The 24,502-nt window shown below is 36.1% G+C and overlaps 1 protein-coding gene and 1 long non-coding RNA gene across 5 annotated transcripts; one reads left to right on the top strand and one right to left on the bottom strand.

Moving 5' to 3' along the window:
* Positions 1-1,353: 1,353 nt before the first annotated feature.
* On the top strand, positions 1,354-15,185 carry LOC114283367 (uncharacterized). 2 transcript variants are annotated; one of them, XR_014335310.1, is made up of 4 exons: positions 1,354-2,235; positions 3,504-4,483; positions 9,002-9,219; positions 14,896-15,185. It is a non-coding gene; the product is annotated as an uncharacterized LOC114283367 (long non-coding RNA). The 2 variants fall into 2 exon arrangements; XR_014335311.1 differs by lacking the exon at positions 9,002-9,219.
* Positions 15,186-17,646: 2,461 nt separating this feature from the next.
* LOC114283365 (uncharacterized) lies at positions 17,647-23,395 on the bottom strand. Of its 3 annotated transcripts, none has more exons than XM_082877896.1 (11): positions 23,140-23,395; positions 22,904-23,028; positions 21,921-22,134; positions 20,955-21,198; positions 20,545-20,698; positions 20,168-20,414; positions 19,535-19,702; positions 19,299-19,466; positions 19,062-19,229; positions 18,826-18,993; positions 17,647-18,714 (listed from the first exon to the last, which is right to left on the bottom strand). In XM_082877896.1, the coding sequence occupies exons 1-11, from the start codon at positions 23,192-23,194 to the stop codon at positions 18,470-18,472; spliced, it is 1,956 nt and encodes a 651-aa protein (XP_082734022.1). In that variant the 5' UTR covers positions 23,195-23,395; the 3' UTR covers positions 17,647-18,469. The 3 variants fall into 3 exon arrangements, with proteins under 3 accessions (XP_082734022.1, XP_082734021.1, XP_082734023.1); XM_082877895.1 differs by having other exon boundaries at positions 17,647-18,756; XM_082877897.1 differs by having other exon boundaries at positions 17,647-18,756; positions 22,220-23,028; positions 23,140-23,344.
* Between the last annotated feature and the right edge of the window lie 1,107 nt (positions 23,396-24,502).

Genomic DNA, 24,502 nt, shown 5'->3' on the forward strand with positions numbered 1-24,502 from the left:
GCATAAATTGAACAGTGGTATTCGGCCCATGGGGGCCACCACGGGTCTCGTTTTACTAATCGGAACCGTTCAATGTGTAGAACTCGTCGAGTACTATATGTTTGTAAAAAATCACGTTGATTGAATATCAATAGCTATCTAATCGTGTTAGTTTTTCATGTCAACTGTTAACTATAACACCATCTATTTTTTATACAAAACTGATTTGATATCTCATGTGTTGTTCTTTTCTTTCTTTTTGGTATCTCTCTCATACCCTTTTTTTTTTTTTTTCTCTCTACTTTTTGAGAGATTGTTTGACATTAGCTAATATAGTCAATTTTTTTTGTTAAAACTTTTTTAATCTGATTTTTTTAGTCTCGTTTGATTTTTGTTTTGAGACTTCTTTAATTTTTATGAAAAAAATATATATAATGATCCCCTAAACCCCCCCTCCACACACACGGGTTGGTGATTGGGGAGAAGAAAAAACCTTCTAGACACGTGGGGGCTAGTGATTGAGAGAAAAAAAAAAATTTTGACCAATCAAAAGCAAAGGGGTCCGAATTTTTTCTTATTAAGGACTGGTTTGGGGTGTCCTAAAAAAGTGCACTTTTTGTCTTTTTGGACTAAAAAAGTTGAAAAAAAAATATGGAGGTTTGGGTTAACTTTTTGACTTTTTATGAAAAAATGTGTATTAAAAAATTGTATAAAAAAAGTGTGTAAGAGAAGATTAGAGAGAAGTGGGCCCAGCCGTACATCCTGCGTGTGTGAATTGGAGTAGGAAATTATTGGCTAATTTTTGGGCATTGTACTAGACGGTTTTGTTTGGCTCGTGGGGGTCATAACGGGTCCCATTTTAATAATCTGAACCGTTCAATGTGTGTAATGCGTCGAACAATATGTACCTATAAAAAATCACGTTAATCGGATATCGATAGCTATCTGTTCAGATTTATTTATTTTTCAATCATAAATTATAACACCATCCATTAGTTGTACATAACTGACTTGATCATATAGTTATCGATATCTGATCAATGTGATTTTTTGCAAATATATAGTACCTGACGATTTCTATACATTGAACGGTTCAGATTGTCAAAATGGGACCCGTGATAGCCTCCATGAAACGAACAACGGTGTGTATAAAAAGCACACCCAATCATTTCTTGTTTTCCCCACTGCCACACAGCAGCTGCACGGGTCATCAATTCCGTGTGTACTTTTGTTGAAAAAAATTGATTTTTTAATTTTTTTTTTTTATAAATAATGATATCTTCTTGAATTTTAGAGTAACTTTTTAACTTTTTGACTTATACAGTATATGCCAAACAAGCCCTAATTTTATGGTCAATTTGTTCTAAAATGAATGGGTTGAATCTCGTCTTTATTATCTTACTGGAGAAGAAAGAAGAGTCAAGTTGTGTATTGATTTTTTATTTTTTCCCCCTCAGTTTTCTCTGGAAACAAACAAGGGTATATGATTGTAGTGTGCTCGTTTTGAATCTCAATTAAGAAATAACAAGGGATTATGCAGATCCCAAATGGCATTGCCAGGCCATTCATTCATGGACATAGTGGGTGTTTTCCTTGATCTAGCTATTGCTCATCTCTTACTCTATGCATCCACTCTTGCATTTTTCACCTCCAAATTTCTGGGTTTGTTGGGGCTTTCCTTACCATGTCCTTCTAATGGCCTATTTGGCAACGCCAATAGCAATTACTGCTTGAAGAGGCTGTTAATTGATTGCCCAATCGAGACGGTCTCTTCTGTTCAACTGCCTGTGAACACAAAGTTCCCCTTTCATTCAATTGGCGCGAAAAACCCAGATTGCCAATTGAATTTGAAGTTGATTAAAGATCAAACCAATTGTGTTAATGGGTTTGTTGAAATGGAAGGCAAAGCGTCGTGTAGCTCAATATCGGGTGCTAGGAAGTTGGAAAATGTGGATGAGAAGGACTTGATTTTGAGGAATGAGTTGGTTAGGGGGCTTGATGTAGTGAATTCATCAGTTCATGTCAAGAAGGGAGGGTTTGATCTCAAGGGTAAGGGGATTGTAAATCAGGAGGCCAAGGAATGGTTTTAGGCGACGTCGAAAAGGTCTTGCTGATTATGCAAAAGTTTCACCTGTTTCTTATGACCCTTCATATGCAAATGATCGTCACATTTTAGCATTGATTGTAAAGGGAATAATGAGATTGAATGCAGTTCACTGCCTGTCGGCTCTGGAGCTGATGCTCATCACTTTAATTGTGAGTGTTGATTTTGATCTATTCTATCCATTTTTTTAATTTTTTTTTCATTTCATCCGAAATTTTGCACCTTAACTGAAGAAGAAGAAGAAGAAGAAGAAGAAGAAGAAGAAGAAGAGAGGCATTAGTGTTTCATTTTGTGAACTCATGTATCTGTGTATTTTGTGTATGCACTTTCACATTTTTAAAATCAACGTAAGTTGTGCTATAATCTTACACAGCTGAAATAAAGAATTGAAGAAGCTTGGTGTTGTAAGTGCACAAACTTATCAGAACGGTTTCTTGTATATGCTATACATGAAAAGTCACAATTTCAACTGACAATGCATATACAATACCCCAGTGAAGATCCTTTCTGGTGAAATTACGTCTTGTATTTTTTTTAACAATCTTGGCCATTCTTGGCAAAGGGATGGGAAGGGATTTTAAACCATAAAGGGATGTCAGATTCCTTGGTTTTGAAATCCTTTAGTTAGTTTTAAAAACAAGGATTCTTAAATTCTCCTGGGGTTTTCGAGGACAGACTTGGAGGTCCCATATGCACATACTAAAAGCTTTTAAAAGAGTTATATTTTAAAATCCTTAAAGCAAAGAACAAAAAGTGGAAAAGTTCAGGAGCCCTTCAGATGATCGAAATTATATATCTATGTGTGTATGTGTAAGACGACTTGTAAGGGAATTTTTTTTTAAAAATTTATTGGTTAAACTCACCCCCTAGGTTAGTGCTTCGTGTTTCTTTGACGATACCTACATTTTTATTCTTAATTGATCAAATCCCAAACAACTAGATTTGTAGAATTTGTAGTTTTTCTTTCTCTCTGAGTCGTAGATACGTAATAGAGTTTTGGCCTCTTTTTTACTTAACATGGATATAATGCAGATAAACATTAACAATAAAGAAGAAAGAACAAATAAAATGCATTTAAAAAAAGAAAAAGAAATGAAGAGGTTGTTCTGGTTTTAAACAAATAATACATATATGGCAAGGGTTAAAGTATAGTTTTTATGTCTCTTTTTCAATTAGCACTATAAGTTGTTAGTGTGAATGTTTAAACCTCAAGGATTATTCCTTGTGCTCTCCTCAGGGCATAAGCTTTGCACCCATTTCAGAACAATGTTTTGGACATGAGTTGTCATGAATTCTTGGTTGATGCATCAAATTTTACATGGAATCTTACACAACATAAATGGAAGCATTCATAGATCCATGCTTAGGTTATTGTTAATACAATGCATGACAATGCTATTGTGTGTGGTATGTGATTTAGATGACGAGGACACTCCAGTTGTTAAGAATTTTGGGGATAGAGCTTCACATGGCTTTCAGTTGGGTGAAACTCTTCGTGAAAAGAAACTAGCTGAGAAAAGTGAATCATCCTATGAAGAGATAAAGAGTAATGTGCAGAAGGAACTGGGTTATGAAGGTAATGAGAAAAATGCAATCAGAATTTTGGAACAGCCACTTGAAGAAGAGCATGTTGCTCGTGCTGTTCTTTACCTTGAGCTTGAGAAGGAGAGAAGTGCTGCTGCTACAGCTGCAGATGAGGCCATGGCTATGATACTGCGTCTACAAGACAAGAAGGCATCCATAGAAATGGAGGCTTGGCAATACCAGAGGATAAGAAAAATTTGCTTATGATGCTGAAGAAATGAACATCCTTAAAGAAATTCTTGGGAGGAGACGGAAAGAGAAGCATTTCTTGGAAAGGGAAGTTGAAGCTTATAGGCAGATGATTCATATTGGAAATTAACAGTTACAAGATGTCATTCAGTAAATGGTGAACACACAGAGAGAACAGGCTGATGCTCCAACAGCTAGTGAATCCATTGACAAGAAGGAAATTGTAAAAGATAAAAGTTCAGTTAATGAGGTATTGTCTATTGATAAGCAAAACTGTACACCCTTGCTCTTGGAGAGGAATTATGAATTTCCGGATGGGATGAAGAAGCTGATTTTCAAGCAAGGATATGTATAGAAATCTGTAGTTTCTGGTCTACAGTAAAATTTGATGTCAGCAGTTGACAATGAAAGATTGAAAATTGACATGGAAGTTGAGTGACTCGGATACAGGTTAAGCATTGTGCAGGTACAAAGACAAAAGCTCAATTCTCTGTGGACTATAGGGAAAGGGAAAATTTTCAACTGCAACATGTAGAAGATATAGCGTAACAACTTCGAGAGATTTGACAGCTGGCAGAACCTAGAAAGGCTTTGCACGAAGCTTCTTTGCCCCTGCCATTCTCTAAGGTTTTTTGTTAGATTTCTCTTTCATCATTATCTTCATCTATACCAAACACAGTAAGGCTGTGTTTGGATTATGCATTTAGGTAGGGATTTGGAAAGGTAAGGAGAAGGTGAGGAAATGAAGAAAAAAATTATCTTGTATTTCATGCAAATTTCCTTCACCTTTTCCTTTCCAAAGACCTATCCAAATCCATTGTCCAAACACAACCTAAGTGCACAAAGTTACAATGCTTACTCTCTTGAAGACCAAAACTTCACCCTCCTCACCATACTAATATTCACTACAAACTTATTCCCACTCCTTTCTAATACCTTTCCAAATATGTCAAAAGAAACAGATACTTCTAGAAGGTCCAATCCCCTAAATCACACCCATACTTCAAAGCTACTATCATTCTTCATCATATATCCCTCTCACCCACAAAACTTTTCCTCTGCTTCCCCAATAAAGCTTGATTAGGCATTTCTAACTTCTTAATACCAAGTCCCTATCCTATAATAGGAGTACAAATTAAGCCCTAGTCTACCAAATGGTTACTTGAATTCCTCCTCCATTCTACCCTACAAAAAATTGCTCCATTGCTTTTCTAATCTCTCGCTCTATTTGGTTCATTGGAAAGAGATGGAATGAAATGGAATGGCCATTCTTTAAGCTCCCCTATGGAATGATCATTTTCTTACAATGGTGATTGACTATTTCAGTTGCAATGCATATTTCATTATGTTTTTCAGTCAACCAAATATGTGAATGGATATATATATTTTTTTTTTTGGTTACATCGGAAAGAAAAAACACAAAGAAAGGGCTAAGCCCATTCAGTGGATAAACCAATCATGTCCCTCACTAGCAAACTTCTAATTTCAGCTGGTGGTACATTCACCGCCAGCATATCTTCAGGTTGTTCTGCTCTGAGTTTGGCTAGCGCATCCGCATAGAGATTGCCTTCTTTCCAAATGTGTTGGATTGTGCATTCGCAGCCTCTTAACAGAATTTTTGCATCATCCACTAAATTTCTGAAAGGGCAATTGGCCACGGTTTCTTCCTCTGGCAGCTTCACGATTTGTGTTGTGTCTGTTTCTATCAGTACATTGGATAATCCTATTTGTAAAATAACTGTGAGGCCTTTATACAATGCCCACAATTCCACTTCAAGGCTGGTTCCCATTTGCAGTTTGCCATAATAACCGCAGATCCAACCTCCTCGTTCATCCCGCAGTAGACCTCCAAAGCCTTCTTCTCCTCCAGCTTTCCTGCATCCATCTGTATTTAATTTGATCCGACCTGCAGGAGGTAAGCACCAATGAATAAGTCTGTAAGAGGGTCTAGGATTAAGGATTGAGTTGATGAAAGCTTGGTGGATCTCTATAGAGTAATCTAAAATGAACTTGACACTCTTTTGGTAATACGTAGATTTGCCATCAAACACAAAAGAATTTCTATTTTTCCAAATTTTCCATAAAGCCACAATAAAAACAGTGTACCAAGAGATGTCTTTACTAAAATGAGTTTTGTTTCCAGCATTACTCATTAGCCAATCCCTCCAAAGTTTCCCAACCATACTCAAATACCACTTTTTGCCGAAAGTAGCAATCCACATTTCCTTAGCTTTATAATAGTCCTTGAACAGGTGGCCAATGTCCTCAGACCCATTGCAATAGGGGCATGTAGGATCATTGGTAAGGCCTCTCTTCATTCTCATATGGTTAGTAAGCAACTTTCCATGGAGTAAAGTCCATAAGAAAGCTTTAGGTAGCGTTTGATAGAATTTTTTAAATATGATTTGAAAGTAGGAGTTGTATTTTGAGTTTGTGAGTTTTGGAATTATGATTTGAATGTAAAAAATTTGTTTGGTGAATGAGTTTTAAAAAAAAATTTAAAAACGGTTTTGAATTGAGTGCAAAATTTTTTATGTGACATATGATATCTGATACAAAAATTTACAACTCATAACCAAACACATAACTCAGAAATCTATTAAAAACTCATAAAAAATTTTAAAATTTTTCAAAAATATTGTTTTATTAAAAATATATATATTAAAAAAAAAAAGTGCCAATTGCAAAAAAAATCACACTGTTCAGGTTGACCGGCCGGACGACCGGTAGGCCAAATTTTAAAATTTAAAAGCCTGCCTGAAATGAGTTTTCAAAAGGAGAAGTAAAATTAATTTTCCAAAACTCAAACTAAACATCATATTAGAATATAGAGGTAGAACTATAATTCCAAAACCCTTCCAAACACAGCCTTAAGTTTTTGGGGGAGCCTAAGCTTCCACACCCATGTCCAATCTTCATCCATGTGAGGATGCCCTTGAATAAGATTGTAGGCAAAGGAAACTGTAAACTCCCCATCAAGGGCCCCTTTCCACATAGGAGAATCCAAAATGGAGCTATCAGGAGGGACAGTGTTCAGAATTAGAGAAGCAATGGGAGATGGGAGTATGCTGTCAACATATTGATCATCCCAATTTCCATCATCTCCCATTAGTTTTCTAATCTTAACACACCTGGGATCATCACTGGATTTGGCAAGATTAGGGCTGGAAACAGATTCTTCAAAGGATCTGTCACCATACCACCAATCTTTCCACACATCAACAGTCTAGCCATCACCCACAGACCATTTAATACCTTTTCTGAGAGTGTTTTTAGTACACGTGATGCCTCTCCAAAGATAAGATGCTTGCCTCCCTTTAGGCCAATCCTGCAAAGAAGTATTTTTAAGATATTTGTTTCTAAGAACCTCACACCACAAGCCTTCCTGTCTTCTGACCATATTCCAGCCCAAATTAGAAAGTAGGGCCAGATTTTGGTCTCTAGCTTTTTTTTATACCAAGACCCCCATTCCTTTTCATTCTGCACACCACATCCCATTTAACAAGGTGAATTTTTTCCCTTCCAGGGTATCACCCCAAAGGAAATTCCGGTTCAACTTTTCAATTTCATTACTCACCTTTTTAGGAGCAAGCATTGTTTGTATAGTGTAAGAAGGAATAGCAAAAGTCACTGACTGAATCAATGTGGCTCTGCCAGCCAAAGATAACACATTAGCCTTCCACCCAGCCAATCTTCTTTGCATTTTGCCAAGTATATCATTAAAGTGTCTAGTGGTAACCCTCCCATGAATTAGGGTAACACCCAAGTATTTCCGTAATTCAGTAGTGAGAGGAATGCCACATTTATTGCTCAAATCTTTGGTTGTCCTGCTCTCAATGTTAGGAGAGACATACAGCTTGGACTTGTGGGAATTAATTTTCAACCCAGAGATTTCACAAAACTCATCCATAACCTGCATTATAGTGTTGCAATTTGACATAGTGGCCTTCCTAAATAGCATGAGGTCATCAACAAAGAATAGGTGTGTGATTGAAGGACCACCTCTAGTGACCTCAATCCCTTTCCAAAGCTTGTTCTCAACTTGGAGGCTAATCATATTGGATAGCCTCTCTATACACAACACAAAGAGGTAAGGAGAGAGAGGATCTCCTTGCCGCAGACTTCTTTGAGGTTTAAATTCTTGAAGAGGTTCACCATCCCAAATAATAGCAATGCCAACATTAGTAACACAACACATGATGAGGTCAATAAGGTTAACATCAAAATCAAATTCAAAAAGGGTTTGTTTGAGGAAATCCCAGGAGATGCTATCATAAGCTTTTTCCAAATCTATTTTAAAAATCATACCCCCCTTCTTACCCTTTTTGTGATTCAAAGTGTGGATGATCTCATGGGAAATTATTATGTTGTCACTAGTACTTCTGCCAGGGATAAAGTTACATTGGTTAGGTCTAACAATGTTATTCAAAAAGAGTCTGATCCTACTCACAATGATTTTGAAAATAATTTGTAAGACACATTGCAAAGGCTAATGGATCTAAATTGTTGAATTCTCTCAGGGTTGTCAATTTTGGGAATCAAAGCAACAAGAGTTTTGTTAATATCAGAGGGAATATGGTTCTTAACAAAACAGTCTTGCACAAAGTCACAAACAGAGGGCACTATGATGGACCAAGAATGATAAAAAGATGATTGAAACCCATCCCTCCCAGGGGCCTTAAAAGCATGAATGCTCTTCACAGCCTACCAAACCTCCTCATTAGTAATTCTTTTAGTAAGTTTGGAGTTGATCTCCTGAGCCACCTTGCAAACCACCAAATTATTCCAGTGATCAAGAGAGGTGGTAGGGGAGTAGCTAAAAAGATTAACAAAATAACTGGTAATCCGATTCTTGAGTTGGTCAGGCTGATCACAACAACCCCCACTATCATTTCTCAACATCTCAATCTTTCTCTTTTTCCTTTTGGTGATAGTGGTAAGTTGGAAAAATTTTGTATTCCTCTCACGTTGGGTAATCTAGTTAGATCTAGATTTTTGAAACCACAGAAGCTCTTCCTATTAAAGCACTTTATTATATTGATCTATGAAGCACCGACACGTTCCCATGGCTTGCATACGAGCGGTGGACACATGTCTGACACTCCCTCTAACGTATCCTCTTTTTTTTTTTTTGAATTTTTGCAGTCGGAGACGCCATGGACACGTTGTGACACTTTCCAGACACGCCTGAGGTGCATTAAAGCCCTAACTGTTGGAGAGAAAGAGAGAGAGATCGAGGGAGGAGAGGAGATAGAGAAAGAGAAATAGAGACAATGAAAGAGATCAAGAGAGGAGAGAAGACAGAGATCGAGGGAGGAGAGAAGAGGAGCCCTAACCTGTTCAGATCAATTGAAGAAGCTGAGGTATTCTTCATCTGCTCTCTTCTTCTTCGTCTCGTCCTCTTCGTCTTCTTCTCCTTTTTCTCCTCCCTTTTCTTCGACTTCTCCTGTTCTCTCTCTCTCTCTCTCTGATTTCACTTTCCTCCCTTCTGCTGATTCACTGTCCCCTCTTTTTTATTTCACCTCTCTCTTTCTCTCTCTCTCCTCTTTTATTTTCTTCCCTCTCTTTTTTTTTACTTTTTTCTTTTTTTATCCTTATTTTTGTTAAACCTAAAATTCATAAAATAAATTATTTTTATTTAAAAACTCATTTTTTATTAATTTTTTTAAAAAAAATATGTTTATTAATTTTATTATTATTGTAATTGTATAAAAATTAATGATTTTCTTTTTATTTTAGACATATAATAAATAAATAAAATTATATATATTAAACGTGTCCCCAGCTTGTCGTATCTCCCATTTTTTTAAAATTTGCGTGTCCCCGTGTCCGTGTCATGTCCCGTGTCCGTGTCCGTGCTTCATAGATATTGATCGATAAAATCTAACTCAAGAATATGAAGATTATGAGAATAGATGTTGGCCTAAGATTTTTGAATGCCTTCTATCCTTCCAAGTAACCATCTGCCAAAGACCTCTTTGTTCCAGACACTAGCTGCTTGAGCTAGTTTTTGAAGGTTATTACTCAGGAAGGCAAGGTTCTTGGTCCAACTATTATAATAACATTTATGAAATCCTCATGAGTTATCCAAGCCGCCATGAATTTAAGGGTTTACAAGTGGGATTAAAGGGAGACTTACCTTGAGTAAACACCATCATAGGGGAGTGGTCTGAGTAGGTGCGAGGGAGATTCCGAACTGCTCCATCTGGGAAACTGGTTCTCCACTTTGTATTGCACAACGCTCTATCCAACCTTATCATAGTATTTGCCCAGCCTTTTCTGTTGCTATACCAAGTCAGCCTAGGACCTGAACACCCTAGATCCATAAGATTGCAATTATCAACCCTTGCATTGAATTTCCTTCTCCTCCTCTGATCTTGACTCAGGGACTGGTTCAGGTTACCTTGTAGACTTTGTTTTTCATTAGGTATGGTGAAGTCATTAAAGTCACCAGCAACTAATAGGGTTTGGTCATATGACGAGCAACTTCCTCCAAATGATCCCATAACTCTTCTCTCAGGCTGCTGTTTGGACTTGCATATACAGCTGAGAGCAGCCAGTTTGGGTAGTCCTGCCTAGAGATTGTAGCAGTGATTTGCTGGGAGCTAGCTTCCACCACTCTAACATTTACTATGTTTGGGTTCCAAATCATCCAAATACCTCCACTACGGCCAATTGGGTCTACATGAGCTGAAGCTGTAAAGCCCATACCATTGAAGAACAAAACCATAGCCTTAAACTCAACTTTAGTTTCCATAAGGACAACCAGGTCTGGTTTATGGATCTACACTAAGTCCTTCATATTCCTTTTAAACTTTTTATTCCCTACTCTTCTGCAATTCCAGATTAGCAAATCCATAGATGGTATAGCTTGTTGTAGTAGAGGTGCTTGGCTATCTAATGCCAAGTAGCCTCTGATGGCTTTGAAATTATCTTCCATCGACTTCAGTGGTGTCATTGATAGGTAATGCATATCCTGGTTTGCAGCCACCTGTCTCCATGGTTGAAGCCTCAACTTTACTGCCTTGTTCCACCATTCTGAGGTGATGAGGCGAAACACTTCTTTCCCTGGGGATAGACACACCAATACTCTGTTCTGATGCAGCATGTGCTTCTCCGTAGGGTAGTTTTCTCCTTCCTCCTCCATTTTTATCTGGGGGAACTCGGAATTTGGTTCTAGAGTTTATTCGAGTAGAAGAATTTGTGAAATGTGAGCTAGGGTTGGTTGGGTGAGTGGGTGGGTGGGTTGTGGTGGTAGAGAAATGGTGTTTACTACTCTGTGGATTTGATGTCTCACACTCCCCCATTGCTGCTACTTGATCTCGTATCTTCATGTCAATGCCTCCTATATTTCCCATTCGAGCTTCCTCACCTTTCTTTTCAGTAACCATACCAAGGCTAATTATCTCAGTTGTTTTTGCTGATGTTCTGGCCTTGTACCGAAAGTCCACATCTACGTGGACTTTTCCTTTTCCTTTTTCCTTGCTTACTTGGGCTTTGGGGCCTAGGTTCCTTCCTTACATAGGATCTCAAATCTATTATTCGGTTGGGTATTAGCACCTCTATGCACAGTTGGGCCTTTTGATTTTCTTCGTTGGCTTGGAACAATCATCCATGGCCCATAATTCCCTGGGCCTACCTCATCTTTATGCTCTTTCCCACTTGGGTTTGGTCTAGAGCTGACTGGGCTTCCATTGCTTTGGCTTCCAACTCCATTCAGTGCCTGGCCTTCTTGCACCGTCGCCAGAATAGGTTTATCACTGCATGCCTGTCTCCGGTGACCAATCTTGCCACAAGAAAAACATACTGAGTGTAAATGTTCATATTCAACTCCATAAGTGTGTTTACCTATAGAAAAGTGAGAGATTAGGGGCTTTCTGAGGTCCATTTCAATGCAAACTCGTGCATATTTGCCTCTCGCTGCCATGGCTGTATTGATGTCGATCTTGAGTGGAACTCCAATAACTTTTGCAATGTGGTAGAGGATTTTCTCATTGTAGTACTCAATGGGGAGATTAGGAAATCTCACCCATATCGCGGTAGTATCCTCTTCCGCTTTGTCCGATTTGAAGTCTTGTTGCCATTTCCGCACTGTGACATAGTGATCCATTACAATCCATGGTCCTCCAGTATATACCTTGGTGTAGTCATCAGTCATGTCAAACTTAACAATGAAGAATCCGTCACCAATGTCTAGGGCTTCAAAGTCTGCTTGGAGCCCCCAAATCTTTGTCATCTTGATCATGAACAGTTTATACCCTATGGTTTTCCCCAATAGCCTCACAATCAAACACTTTTTCCATGGCTCACGCACTTTCTTCAGGAGGCCTGGTGGTATCTTTACTTTGGGTATCCCATCTCTGGCTTCCTCCATAACCTCATCATCTAGCTCCAACCTCTGATCAGTAGTTGCATCCTCCTCGTCTGAGGAGAGCTCCTCCACATCGCAATCAAAAAAAATTTCATTTCGGTTTTCGTTGAATCTCGAACGGGGGAGTGCTTGCTTGAAGGATCTAGTTGATTTGTTGTTTACCTCCTTGATTTCCATTTGGATTGTGGGTGGATCTTCATCTGGTGGGTTAGATGGGTCTTCCTTCGACTGTTGCTCACAGTGAATGGGATTTTGAACATCCTCTGAACCCTTCACCAATTGACTTTCAGCCATGGTATTATCAACTGGTTGCTCTGTTGCACTTTTAATCTTCTTCTTGCTGCGGTTAAGGAGATCAGTCTCCTTCGTTGAGCAGCCATCATTGTGTTCTTCGTCAGGTCAAATGGAATGATTATTCTATTCAACTTCATTCTATTGGACCAAACACTATCTTAGCAGCAGTGATAGTAACAGCATATGAGGACATAAAATGTGTAGGAAAACTCGATAAAGTGATGTTGATTGGATTATGTAGTAAAACTCTACAACGAAGTTTAACGGCTAGCAAGTCAATGTTAGATACCTCCTCTTTGCGCATGAAGGCTCTATTTATATCTCCACCAACTAGTTCTTCCTTTAGTTTTTATTCCTAAAGGTTCTTCTGACACTCTTTATGTTCCCTGATTAATTGTTGTTGACTACTAGAATTTCTGTTATTAGCATAGTTTAAAAAGCCTCCGCAATCGTTGCTGCCACCTATTACGGCCGCTATCGTAATGGCCGCCACGTTGCGTAAAGGTCGTAATGGCTGTTACGGTGCCATTACAATTTCGTTGCCGCCGTTACAATCATTACGCTTTTATTTTTTTTTTATTTATAGATTTTGTATATAAAGCCATTTTTCTCTTTTCTCTTTTTTCTAGTTGTTAAAAATGCACAAAAAGAATATAGAACTTATGTGAAAATCTTGGATCTATGAGTTTTGAATGTCCAATCTTTAAGTTCTACAAGACTTGAGTTGATATTAAAGTTAAATGAGCTTACTTCTCTCTCTCCCCCTCTCTCTCTCTCCAAACTTCTTTACCTTTTTATTGAAAAGCTTTCATTAATCTCATTTGATTCTTTGAAATATTAACTTATCTATTGTATCTATATTTGCTCTTTGGTCAAATTTATTCATTTGACCTTTGCCGCCATTACGATCATATGCTTCTATTTTTATTTTATTTTTTTATAGATTTTGTATATAAGGCCATTTTTTTCTAGTTGTTAAAATCGCACAAAAATGATATAGTACTTATGCGAATATCTTAGAGCTACACATTTTGAATGTCCAATAGTCAAGTTTTACAAGACTTGAGTTGCTATCAAAGTTAAATGAGCTTACTTCTCTCTCTCTCTAAACTTTCATTACTTTTTATTAATGAACTTTCATTAATTTCTCATTTGATTCTTTGAATATTATAATATTATATCTTTTTTTTTTTTTAGGTAATAAATATTATAATATTATATCTATATTTGCTCTTAGGTCAAATTTATTGAACAAAATTTGTATATCATGTCAAGTATTTTTACATTAGTATGTTGATATTTTGTATTATGTATGTACTTACGTTTATGAGATTATCATTTTTAGTATTAAACATGGTTCGTTTTTTTTTTTTTCTTCTTAACAAGTGGGAAGTTATCTACAAGTATAATTAGTAAAGTAAAGAAAATTAAATACATCCAACAATAGGAAAAATCCCTATAGTGACTTAAAGCTAACATTAAAATTAGTACACATATTGGATCATATTTAACAACTAAACAAAACATACAAAAATCATTATAAACCTCACTAAATTTGATTTTGAAATAAAAACATGTTTGTTAGTATGTTTTCCTAAAGTTGTGCGAAGAATCAAAAAATTTATAGCTCCGGTCGATTGCCACCACTGTTATGTTATGGCCGTTATTTTCTGCAGCTGCATCAACGCTACCGTTACCGTTATGGTAGCAGCCACCTTTACTTAAAACCTTGGTTATTAGGTAATGTCAAAGAAAAGGTGCTGTCAAAGTGTGGTGCTGTCAAAGTGTGCCTTTAGGAGTTCACAAACACTCATAAAGTATGAATTTTGTTGCTTCATAAATACATGTAGGCTCTTTTTGGTTCCCTGGAACAGTCAGGTAAAACAAAAAAGAAAGGGAAAGGAAATGAAGAGGGAAAAAGAGGAAGAAAAAGCAAAAACATAAAGAATCCATTTATTAGAAATGTGATTTTGATTTGATTGCGGGTTTCCTGCGTCCCCCTCCTTTGGTGGTTAGTCATGTTTCTCCATTTTCCTCACTGTTTTATAATGAAAACTGGGTTACTTCAAAGCAAGAAAATTCCCTCAAAATACTGTCCTTCACAATTTTCCAATACAGCCAAACAAAGAGAAAGTAAAATTCCATTTGATTTCTTTTTCCTCCTAATTTGTACATCTCAAAAAGTATTTGAATGCTTGAATATTTTCATCTGCTTGGAAATTCTTATTTTAGATAATAATAATAAAAAATAAAAAAAAAATTGGGGTTAATTACCTTGGATTTGTTACTCCTTTAGGGTTAGTCATCTGGGCTCAACGTATTAGTTGTCTTGAGACATTCGCTTCAACCATAGATCTGCTGTATTCATTAACAGGATTGTGGGATCCTCTCTAACAAAGGACATCATCATCGAATGCAGTTTGCTGGATCATTTTCTTGGGGTCCTAGAATTGTTGCAACAAGTGGATAAGAGGTATGTAGTTTCTAGTTTTCTCTCATCAGTGTTGTAAATCCCTTCTAGCCACAGAGTACCAATGTAGGGGTATCACTTGACAAATAGGTCTTCATGGATGGCACTGGTTCAATTTATTGTATGAAGTTCGTAAAAAGGCAGTGTGTTATGACCAGATAGTATTTATTATTTTTTCATTATAATTTCTTAAATTTCATTACACGCACATTGATTAAAATCATATCAATATTATCAAAAGTGTTATACAACAGTAGTTTATGTTTCAATCATTTGGTACTTTCCCTGTCAGTTCTAGTTCTGCCTGTAATCACATATGTGGCATGATTTTTAGAATCATCAAAGTAAAAGATTACTTTGATTTTTGCATTTGGGTGTTGGTTGTATGTTCACGAGTATGTAAAAAACATTATGCATTTTTGGTGTAGCAATGCAAATAAAATCCAACATTTGATGGTTGATATACACGGTTAAAATTAGAAAAACCAAACCAAATCAAACTTTAAGTCCTATTAAATGGGGTCGACTATATGAATCATTCTTCTCCTATTGACTTTATTCAAGGTCATATCATTAGTCAAATTAAAGAGATTAATATTTCTATTTACTACACTAGCTCACATCAATATAGATTTGCCCCTTCCCCTAACACTTCCATCTTCTGCCAGTATATCGCATCCCTTCACTACTGCCTCTATTGGTCTCCATTGTATATGACCAAATTATCTCAATCTATTAGCCCTCAGCTTATCTTCTATCAATACTACTCCTACCCATTCTCAAATATACTCATTCATAACTCTGTCTTTTCTAGTCTTGCCACACATCCACCTAAGTATCCTCATCTCAGCAACACTTATTTTATCTAAATGTTGTTTTTTAGTTGCCCAACATTTCGTCTCATACAATGTCATTGGTCTAATAGCTATTCTATAGAATTTCTCTTTTAGTCTAGTAGGTATTCCTTTATCGCATAGTACTCTAGACGCACTCTTCTACTTAAGTCACCCCGCCTTAATTCTATAGACTACATCCACTTCAACCTCCCCAGAAAATAACAAAAATGTTCACTCTTAGGTAGTGTCGATAATTAAAAGAAAGAAAGACTCCAATATTAGCAATTACTCTTTTTCTTTTCCTCTCAACACCAAATGCATTTGCAATTATGCTTGATAATTTTAGATAAACAGATGCATTTGTCTACAGAGTTAGGTAAACATAGTGGTGTAAAAATGGCTTGGCCTAGCCTAGGTCCGCTTGGCTCTCGCCAAAAATTGGACCGGACTGTGGCAGCCTAATTCCAAAAAATATAGGCCTAGACCCATGGGTAATCGGGTTTCGGGCCTTAGGACTAACTTTATTTTTAAATTTTTTTTTTCACCAAAATAGCTTGCAAGTGATGTTGGGCGTCAAGGTGGGTCTAGACTAGGCTCGTCAGGCTGCGCCTCCAGCAGGCTTTATGTTGGCAGGCCATTTTTACACTCCTAGGTAAACCTAGGTGAATAGTTATAAGTCCTCTTGTTTGAGTCTTGTATTATTGAGTTTTCTTAGTGAATTTTTGTTGGGTGTTGAGACCGTGATTTTTGCCCTTTCGAGTTTTCCACATAAAATCTTGGTGTTTTTATGTGATTCCTTATCTGTGTGTATAATCGTTTAGAGGCTAAAAATTGAGTAATTAATAAGAATTTTTATTAATTGGCTTTTTCACCCTCTCTAGGTAAGTTAATATTTCAAGGAACATGTTGGGAATAGATGTCTGGCTTTTTAGATGAGTCCAACATTTATACTAAGCTCAAAAATAAAAATATTGTTGTTAAGACTTGATAAAAAAAAAAAAAAAAGGGTCCAATCCAGTTTATCCAAGGCCTCGTTTGGAAACAGGCTAATTTAGTAATTTTTTGGCTATTTGACTAAGATAAGAGCTAAAAAAAACTAGTATGTTTGGAATGACTTTTAGACTTTTTACGAAAAAATGTGCAAAAAGTAGAGAGAAAAAAAAATCTTTGACTTTTTAGTATGGATTGTTAACTTTTTGGCTAATTTAATAACTTTTTAACTTTTTGACTAAAAAAGAGAATTTCCAAACGAGGCCAAAAAGCCAATTGTAAATATTTGAAGGTAATAGACTGCTGTTTTACAAATGTATGAACTGTTAATAGAATATTGTTGATTATATTAATTATAATTGTTTTCTGAAAACTTTTATTTTCAACATCAAGTTGATCAAATCTTACTTTCCGCCTATGCCACAAGAAAGATTGAATAAATTAATTATGTTAATGATATGTTAGATAATCTAGATTATACAAATTTAATTAGTAATTTCCTTATTAAAATATTATGAACTAATTTGGTGAGAAAAGTTATAATATGAAACTGTAGCAGGATTTTTCTTAATGTTAAATTAAAACCTCCATTTGGAGAATCCTAGCATCCAAACTAACCCAGATTGCTTGTAGGGCGTTTTTGGATGGATGTGAATTTTTGAATTGCATATATTTGACATTAATTTCTCGTTTGGGAATTTAGCATTTAGTTTTTTTTTTTTTGGGGGGGGGGGGGGGGGCATATATTTGACATTAAAAATAAAAAAAAAGAAAAAAAAAAAAGAAAAAGGTCAAAAAACCAAAAGTTAGACCTTACATGGAACTTAGCTTTTAAGTATTAAACTAGTTATTGTTAAAACCACTAACAAGATTCAGTACACAAGAAATGTGAGACTTACAATTTAGAATTCACAATTTATCCACAATGACAGGATAATTATTGAGTTTGTGATAAATCAAAAAATTGACATGGAACATGCCATATCATTGTGGATAAATTGTGAGAGTATTATTCAAAAAGAAAAATGTGTCGTAGTCTCAGAACATGCATCATTATTAGTGAAGTATTATTCTTATTATATGTGGGATCTAACTAACAGCCTCTTGCTATCCATTGGAGTCAGCGACACTTCCTCCGCCATAGACACTGTCGTCAACAACTTCTTCAGCAGTGGGGGGCTGCTGCTCAACAAGGCCAGGGAGTGGGACTTTGGAGAAGAGAAGAGAGTCCTCTGCCACCCCAACCTTCCTCAAAATACCTTCCCAATTGTTCGTGAAGATGCCATCTTGTGGGTTGGTCAGTTGATCCTTGAATTTCCCCTCCTCACCTTCCTCAAAGAAGCCTTCCTCACACCAGGAGGATTTGTTTCCTTCGTCATTCAAGCTCTTCTCGAAACTGGTTTCTAAGCTTTTCAGCTTGGTAATAGCCTGCCAGAAGTCCTCTTTAGCATATCATCAGCAGCTAGCCTTTCTTTGTCCACCTGAATTTCCAGCATAATCTGTTTCATAGAGAAGATACACAAATATTCACACTAATAGTATGATGAAAAGAAAGGACAAGGTGCAAAGGCCTATCCACAACCACCCTCTCTTCGGGAGTTGAATTTACTTGCCGCTCCTCGGTATCATTTAAGGTGGTGGGGTGTTTTTTATCAACCTCCTCCACCGTCTGTTGCTGTTTGGCTACCTTCTTCGTTGCTTCCTTTGTTTGCTTGGTCATATGAGCAGGTGGGAGAGGAGTCTTCTTCTTCTTCTTTTTCTTCTTCTTCTTCTGGTGTTGCTACTACAGGTTCAATCTGAATGGAGGATATGTAAGATTGCACTTCCTCTGACTGGATTCGTCGAGAATGCGTTAGTCGTCTATATTTGGGTAGGCCCTCATTCTCCAAGTGAATGTCTGCCCCAAATGACGATCCATTGTTAGCGAGCTCAGTTGGGCCTACAAAAAAATAATACATATCATGTTCGTAGTTGATGATGCAAATGGGACATCAGGAGTCATCTATACCATCTATACTACTAGACGAGGAGCTTGGAATGGAGGGTATGTAAGATTGCACATCCTCTGGCTGGATTCGTCGAGCGCGGGTTAGTCGTCTGTGCTTGGGTAGGCCCTCGTTCTCCAAGTGAATGTCTGCCCCAGATGATGATCCATTGTTAGCGAGCTCAGTTGGACCTGCAAAAAAAAATACAGATCATGTTTGTAGTTGTTGATGCAAACGGGATTTTAGGAATTATCTATACCATCTGTACTACTGCATGAGGAGCTTGGAATGGAGGGTATGTAAGATTGCACATCCTCTGGCTGGATTCGTCGAGCACGGGTTAGTCGTCTGTGCTTGGGTAGGCCCTCGTTCTCCAAGTGAATGTCTGCCCCAGATGATGATCCATTGTTAGCGAGCTCAGTTGGACCTGCAAAAAAAAAATTCAGATCATGTTTGTAGTTGATGATGAAAACGGGATTTTAGGAATTATCTATACCATCTGTACTACTGCATGAGGAGCTTGGAATGGAGGGTATGTAAGATTGCACATCCTCTGGCTGGATTCGTCGAGCACGGGTTAGTCGTCTGTGCTTGGGTAGGCCCTCGTTCTCCAAGTGAATGTCTGCCCCAGATGATGATCCATTGTTAGCGAGCTCAGTTGGACCTGCAAAAAAAAATACAAATCATGTTTGTAGTTGATGATGCAAACAGGATTTTAGGAATTATCTATACCATCTGTACTACTGCATGAGGAGCTTGGAATGGAGGGTATGTAAGATTGCACATCCTCTGGCTGGATTCGTCGAGCACGGGTTAGTTGTCTCTGTTTGGGTAGGCCCTCGTTCTCCAAGTAAATGTTTGCCCCAGATGATGATCCATTGTTAGCAACCTCAGTTGGGCCTACAAAAAAATAATACAGCTCATATTTGTAGTTGATGATACAAACGGGACTTTAGGAATTATCTATACTAATTTATAACATCAATTCTAAAAATGCTAAGCTCGTCACAAATTGACGTATCAAAAAATGTTGTAACTAAACTATAAACTATATTTTGTGTAGGGTACATTATAGGAGAAGAATAACCAAATAATAAATTATATAGGAATATTTTGATTTAGTATAAGATAGCTTACAAATATTTTGATTTGCGGTTCAGATGGCGAAAATTTTGCTATGCAATGGGTTCCACAAACACTCGTGCAAAAAAACACCAATTGAACTAGATAAAACTAGGAAGTCCCGATTTTGTCAACTGGAAAGAAATTCTTAAGAGGAAAATCATTGAACATAAAAGGGCCCTTGGAAATAGCAGTAGCACTGTGATCAGTTTTAAACAGAATAGATATGGGAATTGGACTCACCCAAATTTCGAGTTGTGGATAATGATGATCCATCTCTCACTGGTTCTTCAACTAGGCTGCTGCTGCTGCCATGGTTCTCTGACAGCAGTGAGTAAACGCGACCCATGCTGGGCCGTAGTTCTGGATCATATTCAGTGCACATTATCCCAATTTGTATGCACAATTCTACTTGATCACGGACAAACGATGGTATCAATTTCCGGTCCATAAAATCAGACACCCTTCCTTCCTTGTAAAGCTCATTTGCCTTCGTCAACAACAAATAATCATGTCACAACTCAGCAACAAGCGCAGTCAGAGACACCTCCCTTGTATGATAATGGCTAATTGCAAATAAAACTCAGTTCAAATTAAAAATGTGAATCAAGTGTGCTTACCCTATCCCGTAGACCTTGACCACTGGAAGACCGATCATGAGAAAGCCAATTCTTCTGACCACTTATCAACTCCAAAACCACTACCCCAAAGCCGTATATGTCTACCTTCGGAGAGACGTGTCCACTACACTTGTACTCGGGAGCCGAATACCCACTGATTCCATGTACAAGCATACATTAACAACAAATCAAGTTTCAAAAAGTTTGGTTTGGTTTAAAAATAAAAATAAAAAGAGGTTTTTGAGAACTCAACAAAACGCTGATCGGATGGATTTGAAATTTTTTTTTTCCTTTGAAAAAAGAGTAGGATTCAGTGACAACATATAGAGAATTTAAATTATAACATAAATCAAATTGCTAAAAAAAAAGATACTAGGAAAAATAAGACAAATTATATACTTAACACATACAGGGTACCGGCAGCTTCACTGATATTAACTTGCGTTTGATCTTGAGGTAAGAGTCTGGCTGTGCCAAAATCAGCAATTTTGGGGACCCAATTTTCATCTATTAGGATGTTGGCGGGTTTGATGTCACAGTGGATAATTACACTGTGTGATCGTTCATGAAGGTAAAGCAAGGCCCGGGCAACACCTACAATTATGTCATATGTTCGCTTCCATTCAAGCACATCTGCCCTGCCAGTCTCTGAATCTAGAGCATCAAAAATAGTACAAAACTTTGAGATTAGTTGCCACGTTGAAAATGGTGACTTAATTCAAAGATTGTAGTATTATTATACAATTATTGTTTTTCGAATGAAGTATTATTATACAATTAATTTATATTATGTTTGATGCAAATTAGAAGAGAACAGATGTATAGATCCATGAGTATATCCTTCCCAGAACGAAAGGTGTCTTCACTTCATGTGTAATTTTTTTCTTTGCTCAAATGAATGATTGTTCCTCATGTTTTTTCAAAATTTTTTTTTTAATCAGTAAGAAAGAGAACTTTATTGATGATATGTTAGACACAAAGAACATAACATACATCAAAAAAGCAAGCAAAAGCTACAAGTATCATATCTAAACGATCTCAACTAGGTTAACACCGCAAAGATAGTGCAATCACATGCTAGCAAAATCCCAAATTGATGAGAGGCCAACCAACAGAGCAAAGTAGGAAACAAAAAAAAACATCAACACCAGTCACACCCAATGATCAATGGCAACCAAATAACCCCAAATCCCTTATCATTTTAGATTCAAACAAATATTTATTTATTTATTATTTTAATAATTTTAGATTATTTAAAATTGCAAGTCTATGGGAGAGTCTTTTACTGGTTCTCATTAATTGCAATCTTAGCAAGATAATATAAAATGGTGATATTACTTAAAATTAAAAATACAGTAGGTGATATTAGTACTTACTAAAAAGAAGGTAATCAAGGCTTCCATTACTTGCAAACTCAAATACAAGCAGCATCTCTTCACGGTGTGAACAAAAACCCAGAAACTTGACAATATTTCGGTGGTGTGCAGACCCCAGCAGCAGTTTCAACTCGTTCAGGACAAGTTCCTTTCCCTCGTCTGAGATTTGCAAAGGTCTCTTCACCGCGATCTCTCTCCCATCATTCAACTTTCCCTACAAAAACATTTTCAGTCAAGGATATGGATCCAAAATTCAAATTTCGGGGGAGGGCAAAAACACATATTTTGAAATTATTTACTCATATATTCAGATCCAACCTTCCTTTTTGTTGACGTATGTGTTCATTCTACGTTCATCTTTATTTTTTCCTGACCAAAACAAAAAATTTTGGGCTTGTTTGTTTGATTTTAGGAGAGATTTTTTGAAAAAAAAAATTCTAAAATTTTGTTCGGTTTGTGGTTTTTCTTAAAAATCTTCAAAATCACTTTGGCCTTGGTTTGTGTTTCTCAAAAAATTTTGGAAAAAATTATCTACAAATAAGTTTTCAAAAGTAATCAAACCAAACAAATTTTTCCAAAAAAATTTCCCAAAACTTGTTTGATTTACAAGTTTTTCAAACAAATCTCTCTCGCATCAAATCAATCACTTTTTTCAAAACTCTCTCAAAATAATTTTTCAAAACATCTTTTGAAAAAATCAAACCAAACAACTTTTCGTACTTTTTATCTCTAAAACTCATCTTTCAAACTCAAACCAAACATACCCTTTATCTCTCTTACACATCAATCAATCACATTTTTTTCTCTCATACAAATCTACTCACTTACAACAAAATATCAAATCATCTTAAACTCCCAAACTATTTTCAAAATATACAATCAAACAAACTAAAAAAATTTCTAAACTCTCACCCCAAATTTTTTTTTTTAAATCACTGCCTTAAAAGCAAACCAGTACACACTAAGGTTGTGTTTGGATTAACCTTGTACACTTGAGCAAAGCCACCTTTGCCAAGCTTGCTTTCGGCATGGAAACTTTCTGTCGCAGAAGAAAGGGTTTTGAACCTGAACTCCTGCGGTCCTTGTTCTGCCACGATCTCCTGTGCATCTTCAATCACAACACAGCCACAAGTTGAGCACAAGAAGATGAAAATAACTATAAATACATATTTGGTGACTCAGATGTAAATCCGATTGAGAAAAAAAAAAAAACATTTACCTTTCTTAGATTTTGTGGGTTTGAAGAAATTTCGTAATTTGCTTGATTTCGGCATGGTTTAAGAGAGAAATGAATAAAGGTTTAATCGCAATTTCAGATGGAGAGATCGACAGAGAGAGAACATTTGGATAAAGTAAAAGATGAATGTGTCTGCTTTTTCAACTGTTTAGATGAAGTAAAAGAAGAAAGGAAAGAGTAATGTGGTTGTTTTTTTTTTTTTGCCTGCTTTTTTATATCGTTTGAAAATGTGTTCTTTAATAATTTTTTTAACTTTTTATATAAAAATATATAAAAAAAATTAAAGAGAGTGATATAATAATTTATAATAATTTTTTAACTAAAATATTTAATCCTCAAATCAGATCATAAACTATCTCTAATGATTTATCAAATTTAAATTTAATAAAAAAAAATTTATGCCTTGTTTGGTTTGTTTTTGAGAAATAAATTTTAGAGAAATTTTTTTAAAATTTTGTTTGATTTAGTGATTTTGAAAAAAAATTTCCAAAATCACTTTTTCTCTTCTACATATCAATCAATTACTTTTTCTCTCATTTCTCCTTTTTAATTATTTTTTCTCTCACATACATCTATTCGACTACAACAAAATATCAAATCATTTCAGGCTCTCATACTCTAAAACTATTTTTAAAATATATAACCAAAAAAACTATAAAAAAATTTAAACTCTTTCTCTAAATTTTTTTTTTTTTTTAAATTTATCTCCTAAAACTAAACCAAATACATCTTTATTTTTTGCTCCTTCAACGATTTATCAAATTTAATATTTTTTAAATCTTTTATCAAATTAAGAATCGATGTGTCGGATGACTTCAAAGTAAAAATTTATAAAAAAATTACGTTGATCAATCACGTCTCCGATCAACTAATGATTTAATAAAATATCAAAAATTTTCATTAAAACACCTTATATCAAAAAAAAAAAAAATTCAAATTTTTATTCAAATTTAATATTAAAAAAATCATCGTTAAAGATGCCCTTAGATAAAGTGAAAGAAGAATGGGTGAAAAATTAGAGTCCAGATCCCCTCGTTGAGCCCCTCCTTCATTCCCTGCTTGCAGGGGCTTTCGGGTCCACTTTGAGGTCTAGTTTTGATAATCCGAACCATTCATATTTTTAGATTTATTCAATATATTATACCTATAAAAAATCAAGTTGATCGGATATCAGAAAGTATGCGTTCAGAAAATTGGGATTACAAACTATTTTTTAATAAACAGTTTTCCGAACACATACTTTATGATATTTGATCAACTTGATTTTTTACAAGTATGATATAATGAATAAATCTAAAAATATGACAGTTCGGATTATCAAAATTGGGCTTCACAGTGAGCCCGA

Source organism: Camellia sinensis, chromosome 7 (genome assembly GCF_055761805.1).
Source record: "Camellia sinensis isolate YWXY chromosome 7, ASM5576180v1, whole genome shotgun sequence".
NCBI lineage: Eukaryota > Viridiplantae > Streptophyta > Magnoliopsida > Ericales > Theaceae > Camellia > Camellia sinensis.